The sequence below is a fragment of the Gavialis gangeticus genome, unplaced genomic scaffold, assembly GCF_001723915.1.
Source record: "Gavialis gangeticus isolate Ggan-Ray unplaced genomic scaffold, GavGan_comp1, whole genome shotgun sequence".
Classification (NCBI taxonomy): Eukaryota; Metazoa; Chordata; order Crocodylia; family Gavialidae; genus Gavialis; species Gavialis gangeticus.
In genome coordinates, this window is record NW_017728993.1 from 60383279 (window position 1) to 60395206 (window position 11928).

General features: G+C 41.9%; 1 protein-coding gene across 3 annotated transcripts in view; it reads left to right on the top strand.

Moving 5' to 3' along the window:
- The first annotated feature begins 473 nt into the window (after positions 1-473).
- ABL2 (ABL proto-oncogene 2, non-receptor tyrosine kinase) overlaps positions 474-11928 on the top strand; it is a 38051-nt gene continuing 26596 nt past the window's right edge. For all 3 annotated transcript variants that reach the window (XM_019501813.1, XM_019501811.1, XM_019501812.1), the window contains exons 1-5: positions 474-600; positions 4505-4675; positions 7814-8109; positions 8723-8995; positions 9904-9988. In XM_019501813.1, coding sequence (XP_019357358.1) covers positions 489-600; positions 4505-4675; positions 7814-8109; positions 8723-8995; positions 9904-9988 — 937 coding nt within the window. In that variant the 5' untranslated portion in view covers positions 474-488. The remainder of the gene's footprint in view (positions 601-4504; positions 4676-7813; positions 8110-8722; positions 8996-9903; positions 9989-11928) is intronic.

Consider the following 11928-nt stretch of genomic DNA (forward strand, 5'->3'; position numbering starts at 1 on the left):
ATATTAAATATATAAATTCTTTCACTGTGAATTCACTAGTGCAGGAGTAGTTGTACGTGGGGTGGAAGATGAATCATATTGTGTGGCCTTTTATTGATGATGTGTTGGAAAATTTGTAAGAAGTGTATTTTCCAGGGAAAGTGTTTTGCTTTTATCCAGGCTTGGTTTCCTAATCCTAATGGGATAAAACTGAGTGATTTATTGCTGATCCCAGAAATGTGTCAACATGCAGCTCGTTCTCCACTTCCTTTGTTCGTCCATAGTTGCGTAGGAAGCTCCACCCTTACTACACTTTCAGGCAATAATTAAGTTAAACACGAAAAGTATTTTTTCTCCATCACTTCCCCCACCCACTCCTGAAGTGCTCTTGTTCCCATTGGCTCCCAGTCTTGTGAGTAATAGCCATATGCACGTGGTGTGGCTTGTTGCAAGTGATATTCTAGGATTTCTTGTGATTAGCAGTTTCTTTTGTTGCTGTTGAGCACAACATGATCCTGGGGACCGTTCTCCTACAGTCCAGCAGTTACGGTAAAGAAGAGAGCAGGCTGCTCTGCTGTCTTGGCAATGAAGCCTCTGAATCTGGCGTATCAGACTTCACAGGTATGGTGTACAGGAATGCTGTGTTGTATTGTCCAACACCTTGCCCTGTGTACACTGAATGAAGGGCTTGAAACCAGTCTTTGTCCTCTTAAGACTGTCATCAGCAGGTCTGAGGACTTCTGCTTTTGTCTAGCTTGGAGGATCATTTGAATGTTTCATATATATGAGTAGTTTAAACTGCTTGCATTTCAAAGAAGAAAACTTTAATGTTTGATCCGATTCTGAAATGTTGAGTTTAGTGTATTTTTTTATAAATTTTCTTCCTGCCAAATCTTGCACTAGGAAGAATTAACTGTAAGGCAGAGGAAAAACATCCCTTGGAAACAGACTGCCTGGGAAAGCGGCTGTGTCAGGAAAGGATTGAATTCAATCATGAGAACAAAGAACAGGAAAGGGAAAAGGGTGGATGAGGTGCAGCTACTTCATTTGATCCTAAATTGCATCATGGTTTTTGATGTGTAAAGCGGGAAATGTTTTTCTAAATTGAAAAGTTTATCCCATTGCATGCACATGTACAGTACTACAGCTAAAAAGGAGTTTTAGTTTAGACTCAGTTAACTAGAAAAGCCCTTAGCTTTTAAACAAGTAGCTTATGTTACAGTTTGTCTTTGGAGGGAGCAGTACTGTGAGCACTAACTTGATGAAATTAATAGTCAATATACTTGACTAGACAGAAAATCCAGTAGTTGCTTTTCATTTTTTCCTTCTCCATTCTCTGCTCTGAAAGGGCTAAAATAGCCCCATGGACTGTGACCCACTTTTTTTTCTTTAAACAGCCCATCTCAGAGCTGTCTAATTCATGGCCCACAGCTTATGAAGGGTTAATCTGCAGCTTGTGGGCCTGGCTGCTACTCCCTCCATTGCTCCTGCTGCTGCAACCAGGTTTTGTGGGGCAGGGCAGTATGGTAGGAGGGGGCCCACTGAGCTTGTTGTCCATGGCAACACCAGCCAGAAGGCTCGAGTTGGGCAGCTTAGGTGGGAGCAGTGGGGGTAGGTTATTGTGCTCCTCCTGTGGCAGCTGGGGTGGGGACTGCTGCTGCCTATGCAGCATGGGAGAGCTGAGGGCTTGTGTGGCAGAGACCCCTGAAGCCCATATTGTGTACAGCCCCTGCAGCGTGTGCTGTGCCCAGCCTAGGACCTATGATTAGTAGTGAGCAGCCCTTAGATGCTCTGAAGTCAGACAGCCCTGACCTATCTTACTACATATTGGTAACCTACTGTAAGAGATTCTTTTACTGCCCAGTAAAGTATAGTTAGTAGATATTAGGCAAAAGTCTCAGTCTCTGAAGTCTCCCTATAAACTGTGACTTGGGTACTTAAAAGTCAATGACATTTAAGCCACTGAAGCCTTTAGATTATTGGTAAATCTTCAAAAGTACTGTAGTGATTGTTCACATACCCTTCAAACATCTGATTGTTGACTTCCCGTTTTGCTTTTTGGTATGTAATATTGCTTTAAAGATGAATGGGCCTCCTAGTTATTCAAAAGGAAATCATGATGGTCTCACATCTACTTTGAATCTGTCTTGGCAACTCAGTGTCGTACCACCTATGGCTTAATGTAGTGTTACTGCTACTGGTTCCATAATCTTGAGCAGCAGCAGGTAGCAGGTATATTGCTGCCATTGGTCTGTACTTTTTCTTCCGGTTGAAGTGCCAACTGCTGACTTGTGTATGCAGGCTACGAGCAAAATGCTGCTGAACCCAGCATCACCAGTAGTTAAAGTGAAGCCTTATTGAAGATATGCATAGGCCTCTGACACACTTTCACTTTAAGGTGCCATGGCATCTAAGATGTGATTCCAACAATTGTGCTTCCTGCCATGCCACACTGGCACAGCAGGGTGCGTGATACTGGGATGCAGATTAGGTCCCTATTCTGTTTTACTTGTCAGTGCAGGGGGACCCTGGGATTATAATATCAGGATCCCTTTGCACTGGCAAATTAAAATGCAGCTGGAGTAAGGGCAGATGGTAGGTAATGGTAGGACCCGAATCAAATGCTAGAGACAGCCCCACTTAGTAAGGTCCCAGTTAGCTGGGATGGAGTTGAAACCCTGTGTGTTGCTTAACTGAGTGACAGATGAGGTTTTGAAGACCCAGAGCATAGGGACCTTGGGATTGGGCTGCCAAGACATCTGTGACCTAGGCCCTGGGGTTACCCTGTGCTGGATCCTGAAACGTGGGTCAGTTTCAGGATCTGTCATGGGCCAGCCTCAGCCAGCTACACATTCAGTTTAAGTGTGATGGAAGTGGGCCAGAAAGTTGTTACACATTATGTGGAATGATTTGGCATGGAATGGAAAAAACCCCTCATTTTTTATCTTATAATTAGTACAAAAGTAAGGTTTTTTGTTTTTTTTTTAAGTATATATTCTTTTTAAAAATATAGTTGACTTCAAAGCAAATGCATAATTGAAACAAGGAAGACTTTTACACTTTGATTAATCTAATTTGAAGGTAAAAGTAGTTGGTTGTCTCTGCAGTCTGAGCTTTCAGCCCACATGTATTTATGCTGCTTGATGAAATCTCCCATGATCGTTCTCCTTCTTTATAGTTAGAGGTTTGAGTCAAACTGGTAGTGTGGTCTTGCTGTGTGACCTTGTTTTAAGGTAGTTAGACACTTTGCCTCTTGAAAGCACTATCATAGTGTAAAGAATGTATTCTTTAATTACTGTTTATTTTTGCTCAGTAAAGACAGATGCTTCTAAGAACTGGAACTTTTGTCTATTGCCACCAAAACCCATTGGTGCTCTTTAAAAATTTGACATACTGTGCATGTACACACCAGTGTTAAAAAATTGTGTTGGGATTAGGGCAGTTTTACTGTAATTTGAACAATTAAGATCCCTTCTAATCAAGGTTCAGTGAGCAGCTGAATGCATTGCCATTCTTTTGCTATTGCTTCAGTGATGTAATCCCAGGATAATCTGTTAGTACTTCTTATCATATGAACCTTTTAAGATTTTATTCTGGGACAATAGATGTGTACATCTGAACAATTGTACCTTGTCCTGGGATACTATAGTCTGTCCCAGGATAAATGTGATGTCTGTTTGTGGCCTTACTAAGTGGGGCTGTCTCTAGCATTTGGTTTGGGTCCTACCATTACCAAGATCTGCCCTTACTCCACTCTTTACTCAGTATCTTCTGTTTTATAGGTGTGAATTATATCTTAATATAGCTGCAACAAAATGCTTTTAAAGTCTAGTTGTTAAACTCAGTAGATATGTCCATTAATTTTGGGGGCCCTTATCGTACTGGAATATATGTGGAACAGGAAAAAGGCTGGTGCTGGACATTAAGTTGTGTCTTTCTTGAATTTCCAGTATTGCTTTTTAACTACCTTTTTCTATTTACTCTGAAATGCACTATAGTCTTAATTGTGCCTTGTAAACTATTGTTTAAAAAATTGTATGCCACTGTTTATATAATTTAGTTTTGGCACATACTTGATATTGATGGGAACATTTAATATTTGCTTTCATTTTGACTTGCAGAATTTCTGGCCGTTTTTCTAGAGTTCAGCTTCCCTAAAGATGAGAGAGAAAATATATAAAATAACATTAGGCTTGTTTCTCATCAGCACTATCCTGCTTAATTTTTTTAACCTAAGCTCCCCCCCTCTTGTGGAGACAAACCTAAGTACTGCTGAGAAGTTTGAATGGCTTATGGAACTCCAATTTAACCAAAGTTATACATTTTAATGTTTTGTAACAGTCCTCAAAACATTCTGGTCTCCTGAGCTGATGCCTGGACATTGCAAAACTTGTATTTTGGCAAAATCCATAGTTCTTCCTATGACCTTAAGACTTGACAGTGCAGCAGCAGCTCTGAGGTTGTATGTACTGAGCTCGCAACTGTTGCAAATGAAGTAATTTCCCTGCTTTTACTCTTTCTCCAGAGGCCCTTCATCGCCCTTATGGTTGTGATGTCGAACCGCAGGCACTGAATGAAGCCATCAGGTGGAGCTCCAAGGAAAATCTGCTTGGAGCCACTGAGAGTGATCCCAATCTCTTTGTTGCACTTTACGATTTTGTAGCAAGTGGTGACAACACGCTCAGCATCACCAAAGGTAAGGCATCCTGTGCCTTGTCAGCATATTACTGTGGCTCAAACTTGTTCCCATTGAGGCTTTGATTCACAGAGCTGTGTTGAAATAATAACACTTACCTGATCTGAGAAGCCTTAGTTTGGAGGAAAAATGTGGTTATTCTGCAGCTCTAGACACCGAACTGAACTTCATGGTGTGGCACTTGCCAAACTTCTCTCTGCAGGATTTTAGGTAATTTCCTTCTGCAATAAGGTGTGAATTTAAGTTGAGGGGGGTGGGGAGGGAAACCACAAGTAGAATCATTTGTCATTGTTCTACCAGAGAAAATGAGAGGAGTGACCATAACTGAAGATGATGATGGTCTTCTGTGAACTACTTGTTAGAAGTATGCCTTTCAAGCACATGCTTTATCTTTGACTTGTGTGACATGGACCACCTTTTAACAATTAATTTACTGCAGAGCTGACTGATTTGTATATAGTTTAGTAGTATTTCAGTTATTCACACACCATTTATTTGAACAGGTCAGTTACAAAAATGCAGAGGTTACCAGCTTCTTTGGTGTATGGTACAAGTGTGCACCATGGAGAGAGAACCGTTTTCAATGTTTTATCAAGCATTAATCAACAAATTGAAAGGAAGGGAAATATGCTTCTGAACTTGCCCTCTGACATACTGTGCACTACCAATATAAAACAATACAACCTTAAGTGCCACCAGCAAATTTTTGTCACATAAAATAATTATAGTAAATCTGTTAACGCGTACCACTGACAGATTGTCTGAGTACCGCCAGGTGGTACCCACTGCCCTAGAGTACAGAAAGCATGTCAGAGTCACTTGGCCCCATGGGGCCAAATGAGTATCACAGAGCTCCTGTGGCCTGTATCTAGAAAGCAGAGTCGTTCAGTCAACTGAATCTGGAACACAGAGCCACAGGGCTGACTGAAGGGCCAGAAATTTGGCAATGGGCCAAGCAGTGGCAACATTAATTCCTGCAGCCCTGAGCATGTTTTCAACTCTGCAGACCAGATGACATGACTGTGTGCTAAGTATGGCTCATGAGCTTTATCTTTGACACCCCTAGAGTACAGCATTGGTGTGTTGTATGTTTTAATATGTATGTTTCATTGGATCAGTGGCTCTCAACCTTTTGAGAGTCAAGGCACCCCTCATTAAACTTAAGTCATTCCTCAATGCCAGCTCTTAGCAATCACTTGTTTTTTGACTATAGAGAAATAATGCTGTAAAGCAATTCTTTTCTTGCAAAGAACTCAGACTGTAACAGGCCAGAATGACAGACTTGAACACTGGATTCTTCTTTGAAATCTCCGGGTTTATCTCGAGTCATGTTTGCATACCTAACGGTGTACCATTGCCTGGTACTTCACAGCACCCTTGAAAACATTTCAAGACAGCCCAGGATGCCATGGCACCCTGATTGAGAATTGCTGTATTAGCTGAAAAATTGGTTACTTTATTTAGTTCAGATATCTGGCACCCCACCGTACTTGGTAAGAACCCAGTGAACTACAGACACTACTGTTTTTGGACTCCAAACATTTCCTGTGCCCAGACTTGTCGTTGCAGTGTCAAAAGTTTTATGGATTTCTTCAGAAATATTGTGACCCAAATAACATGTTTATACTCCTTTTTGGTACCAGGAGTATGCTGTGCCCTTCAGACTACTTGATAATGTTTGGTACAATTATAGGCTTGCTTCAGGGGCAGTTAGCATAAGTCTCAGAGGTACTGGCCATTCATAACCGAGCTGAACATTTGCCAGTGGGGAGTTGATTCCCTACCTGCTTCAAGCCAAGTTTTGCAAGTTTAGTTCTTCTGTTACCTGTTGTCTTCTGAATTTGTCTCAAACCTCTTTGTTTAGAACCCACTGTGCCAAAGCTATTCTGGAAAATTAAGAATGTGTTTTTCAGTATGTGCATTCTGTGGTAGGACTGCTAGTAGTATTAAAATACAAGAATCGTATGGTCCTATCGTGGTAGAATCATGCAGGCCTGTTCATTTGTGTACAGAGACATTTCTTGTCAGGCATTATTGCCCATATACAAACTTCGCTACCTTTCTGCCTCCACCAAAGAGAAATCAAGAGCTTTAAACAGGCCACAAAAAATAGCTTGTAGTGACAGGAAATTGTCATCTTAATACATGCCAGAAAAACCTCCCCTGCTATGCAACTATTTTAAGAAACTTTGTTTTAAGGCTAAAATCTTGAGAGTATTACAAATCATACAGGAAAAAGTTACCTTCCATCTCCAGCAATCTGAACCACAGGAAACCTTGGAAGTGGTTGACAATATGTGGTAATGCAATTGAGTGTGAATAAATATTAGCTGAGTATCCAAATAGGAGTACAGGCTGTCCTTGGACTTATAACGCAATTGGTTCCTGAGGTCTTGAGTCGAAACGTTGCAACTCAGAACCAATTTTCTCATAAGAGACCATGTTAAAAATGGGGGATTGGTTCCTGAATCAAGGCCCGATACCCTATTTTCACCAAAAATACCCCAGACTTTTGTACTTGATCAATTATAGATGAGTAATATAGCTACATTAATGTGTGTATATTGTAAATAGCAATCATATTGATTTGGAAGGACTTCTTTGAGGTGGCTTTGCTGGACTTTTTGAAGGGTTCTTGGCTGGAGTCTTCTCAGAAGTTTTGGCTGCAGGTTTTTCTGGAGTCTTGTCTGTTTTCTTAAACTGTCTAATGAAGTTAGACAGATGTTCTCCAGGAAGATGGGTGACTCAGCGAACTTGTTTGCCGGCATGGCGTCACATCGGATAAAGCGTTGTAAAATCAAAACTAATGTCAGAAAGTTGAAACAGGGTGTCAATTTATAAACTTTAAGTGTGAAATGTTGTAACTTGAAAGGTTTTGAGTCATGGGCTGCCTGTAACTAGGCAATAGTATCTTATCTGATCTTGTCCTTTAACATTTTGCCTTTAAAGCTAGGTTAACATCTTGTCGAGTAATCCAGTTAAATTATGTGGCACCATATAGGTTATAATGAAGAATCCCTGCTAAGGACTGGTATCCCTTAGCTGCACCATCTGGTTTAGTTGTACGTGTGAAGACTTACCTACAAAGACTTACCTGATTTCATCTTGATGGTTTCTGTCTGTCTTTCCCATCTGCAGGTGAGAAGCTAAGAGTCTTGGGTTATAACCAGAATGGTGAATGGAGCGAGGTATGTTCTAAGAATGGGCAGGGATGGGTGCCAAGCAACTACATCACACCAGTGAACAGCCTGGAAAAGCATTCTTGGTATCATGGACCAGTGTCACGCAGTGCAGCGGAGTATCTCCTGAGCAGCTTAATCAATGGCAGTTTCCTGGTTCGTGAAAGTGAGAGCAGCCCAGGGCAACTATCCATCTCACTCAGGTATGAGGGACGTGTTTACCACTACAGGATCAATACCACCACAGATGGAAAGGTAAGACCTCTCTAGCAGAAACGATGTGGAGTAAAAATGGGACTACAAAATCCCAAGTTGTACAAGTAGGGGGAGCAAGTTTATTAGTGTATTTATAAAGGGGAGCTCCTCTATATGTTCAGGTCTTAACCCACAGAAAAACACTTCGGAACAAATTGAGAATGTGGTGGTTCTGGCTGAATGCAGAGCTAGAGATCAGGAGATGGCAGTTTGATGTGACGCATCTGTTTTAATTGACATTGGTAGAAATGGCATAATGGGAATGAGAGAGCCTTTGTTAAACTAATGGGCAGTCTTGAAATGGTATCACATCTAAAGAGGCCAGAGACTGATTCATCACAATAATTATCATTTTAAATTAAGCAAAGCATGACGGGGTACATCAGATGAGCAATTCATTTCGAATTGTGGGCTCTAGGTGCCTCTCATTGCAAATATAAATCTTGTTTAGTAGAATGTTCTGTTTCCCAGTCAAACTGAGAACAATTTTAACTCTAAATTCCCCTTATTTGAATGTTTTTACTATTCTATCTTTCAGCACCACCAACACATCTACTTATTTATTTATTTTCGTTATCTGCAGTTAAACAGATTCTTGGTCCTTTTTTGCCAGGTGTATGTGACAGCAGAAAGTCGCTTCAATACACTAGCAGAGCTAGTTCACCATCATTCAACAGTGGCAGATGGATTAGTGACAACCTTGCATTACCCAGCACCCAAGTGCAATAAGCCTACTGTTTATGGAGTGTCTCCCATCCATGACAAGTGGGAGATGGAAAGAACGGATATTACCATGAAGCACAAGCTTGGAGGAGGGCAGTATGGTGAAGTGTATGTTGGTGTCTGGAAGAAATACAGTCTCACGGTTGCTGTGAAAACACTAAAGGTTGGTTTTTAGACTGCTGCATGCTTAATATTTTACTAGTTATTTGTGTTTAGAGCACATTTGTTTGTGACGTAGTTTTGGAATGAGGGCCACACCATAATGCTAAACACTGGAAACTGAATGGAAAACCCCAGTCCTTGGGCTGATTATGCAAAACCATAATGGTTTAAAAGGAGGCAGTTGGCCTCAAGATAACAAAATCCATTTGTTCACATAGCCTACAGAAAAAAGTATTCCACAAGAACAAACTTTGAGCTCTTTGTGGTTTAAACTGTTAGGATTCTTGGCCAAGAACGTGTCCTCTGTGGGAAGTGAGTGTCTAAACCAGTGCTTTAGAAATTGCCACCGAGAAGAACAGAGGACTGGGGAATTCTTGGACACCAAATGTTCCTTCACCCTGTCCCTTTCTCCAGAAAGCCCTTCATTTAACTTCTAGTATTATAGTTGTTGTTTTTCAGGTGGTTTTCCTCAGAATTCTCCATATAATCAGTCAGTATATTACATCTTAATTGACCAGAGGAGTTATTAATCATTGACCTCTGGTATTGTTTCCCTCCACTAGCATGACCTCCTTTCCTTGTAGAGTTGTTAAGCTAAGGAATGTGAGATCACAGACTAAGTATGGCAATCTCATGTGCTATTGCAGACCAGCTGCTAAGTCTGGTACTGTTGTTTTAATCGTGCTTTAAGCATACAGTCAGGTGTTTTAGAGATAAGAGGGATTTTTTTTTGTTCTGCCCTAAGCCTAGATAGAAGGACCTTTCTTTGTTGCATCACCTTGGTACAGAGTGGGAAAAATGGATATGACTGGGTGAAAAAATAATATTCTTTTTCTCTGAAGCTGTACAATGTTAAATGAGCCTTAGTCATTAAGAGTGGGTTGTCTTTGTTCTGTCCCATCTTTTTAGGAAGATACCATGGAAGTGGAAGAGTTCCTGAAAGAAGCTGCTGTGATGAAGGAAATCAAGCATCCAAATCTGGTGCAGTTATTAGGTGAATTAAGTCTGGTCTCTCTTTATGCTTGCTTATTCTACTTGAAACAAAGGGTGCTGACAGACACGGAAAAAAACAAAACGCACTTTACTAGAAGAAGCAGTGTTAGTTTGACCTGACTCCACAGTGTCTGTATAGATCAGGCACTTCAGTGGGACTTTTTGGTACTTTTTTTTATCTAAAGCTGATTTAATTAGCTAAAGATAAAAGTGTCAAAAAAGCCCCACTAAAGTGACTGCTACACAGATGTTGGGTGAGCCAGGTCCAACTAAAGAGAGACCTCTTCTGGGCATGCACTAGGCATGGCAGGGGGCACACAGAGTTTAAAGCTTTTTTTAAACATCTGTAAGCAGCCAAAATCTTTAAAAAGCAGCTTTTATGACTGACCTGTTTCAGATCGGCTGTACATTAGTTTAGTTTAAACAGTATATTCACTCAAAGGCATGTGCTCTGGATTTGAGCTAGTAATAGTACACTCCAAGACACACCCTTATGGCAGTAGAATTCCAACTTTGCCCTATGGAAAGCCATCTTAATACTATGAGTAGAGCCAAGATTTACAGCAGGCTTTCATCAAATACCAGGTAGCCACTCTCTTCAGAGTGAGCAGCACTTTTTAGCACAGTGGTGGCTGCTCACAGGCCATCAGGTAATACGGCTTCGTTGCTCAGACCAAGTTCAAGCATTGCATGTTGGGACTTGTCCCTTTGTGGACAGTGGTTGTGGACTACATTCTTGGAGCTCTGAGGTATATATGACCCAAGAGCCATACTTCGGCCTTCATAGATTTAAGGAATCCCAGATTGTTGAGTATACACTTGAAGCACATGACTGAAGTCCAAGTTCTTTAGATATACAAGATCTTTGGCAATGTGTCAACTTTCCTTCCCTGCAGTCTTCTATCCCATGAATATGGTTTGACTTTTGAGACCTGGCCATGTATTATACACAGTTCAGCGTTCTCGAAGTTCAGTAAAATTATGCTCTTTAGTGCGGTCGGTATTATAATAGGTAAACTGATAGTAGGTATTTAATTCATACAAAAGTCATTCATAGGCTTGCCTAGTTATTCATATGAACAGAAGGATCTTTATTGAAATGTCCACACTGAGTAGTATCTACAGCTAAGAAAACAAAAGTAACCAAATCTCTACTCCTATGGGAAAAAGATCAGTGAGCATATTGCAAGACATCTCACTGTAGTGGTGGGAAATAGGCCTGTGCAAAGCAGCAGGTATTCGATTTGGCCAATTCGAAGGGACAGTGATTCAATTTGGTGATTCGAATCACTGTCCTGATTTCAATTTGGATTCAGAGATTTGACCGCTGAATTGGGCCAAATCTCCTCTGAATCAAAACTGAATCAAACAGGTGGCAGCAGTGTCAGTGATGGATCCCGCTCGCCACCTACTCCCTCCCATTCCCCTAGCCCCTCCATGGCTGCCCAGTCCCAGAAACCTGACACTTGGGGAAAAAAAAGTCCCACACTTACCAGCTGCAGCAGTGCTGATTTGGGGGTTTGTGACAGCCCCCCTTGCACAGCGCAGATCAGTGGGGATTGGCTCCCCTCACCTGGCACTTGCATGGCAGCTGTTGCATCTCAAGGGAGTTGCACGCTGTCCCAGAGCTGGGGTGGCTCCAGTAGTCACCCGAAGCCCAGCAGCACTCAGCCCAAGTGGTCCCAGCTCCCGAACAGTGTGTGGAGCCCAGCGACGCCCTGCTGAGCCGCACTGCACCCTTGCAAGGCAACAGCTGCTGTGTGAGTGCCAGGCAAGAGGGGCCGATTCCCTGCTGCCCCACACTGCACGGGGGAGGCTCTGCCATAAGCCCCCAGAGGCCCCAGTCGCCACTGCTGCATCCGGTCAGTGAGTGTGGGGCTTCTTTCTTGCTTGTTTGCTTGCCAGGGCTGGGCAGGGCAGCCATGGTGAGGGTTGGGGGGG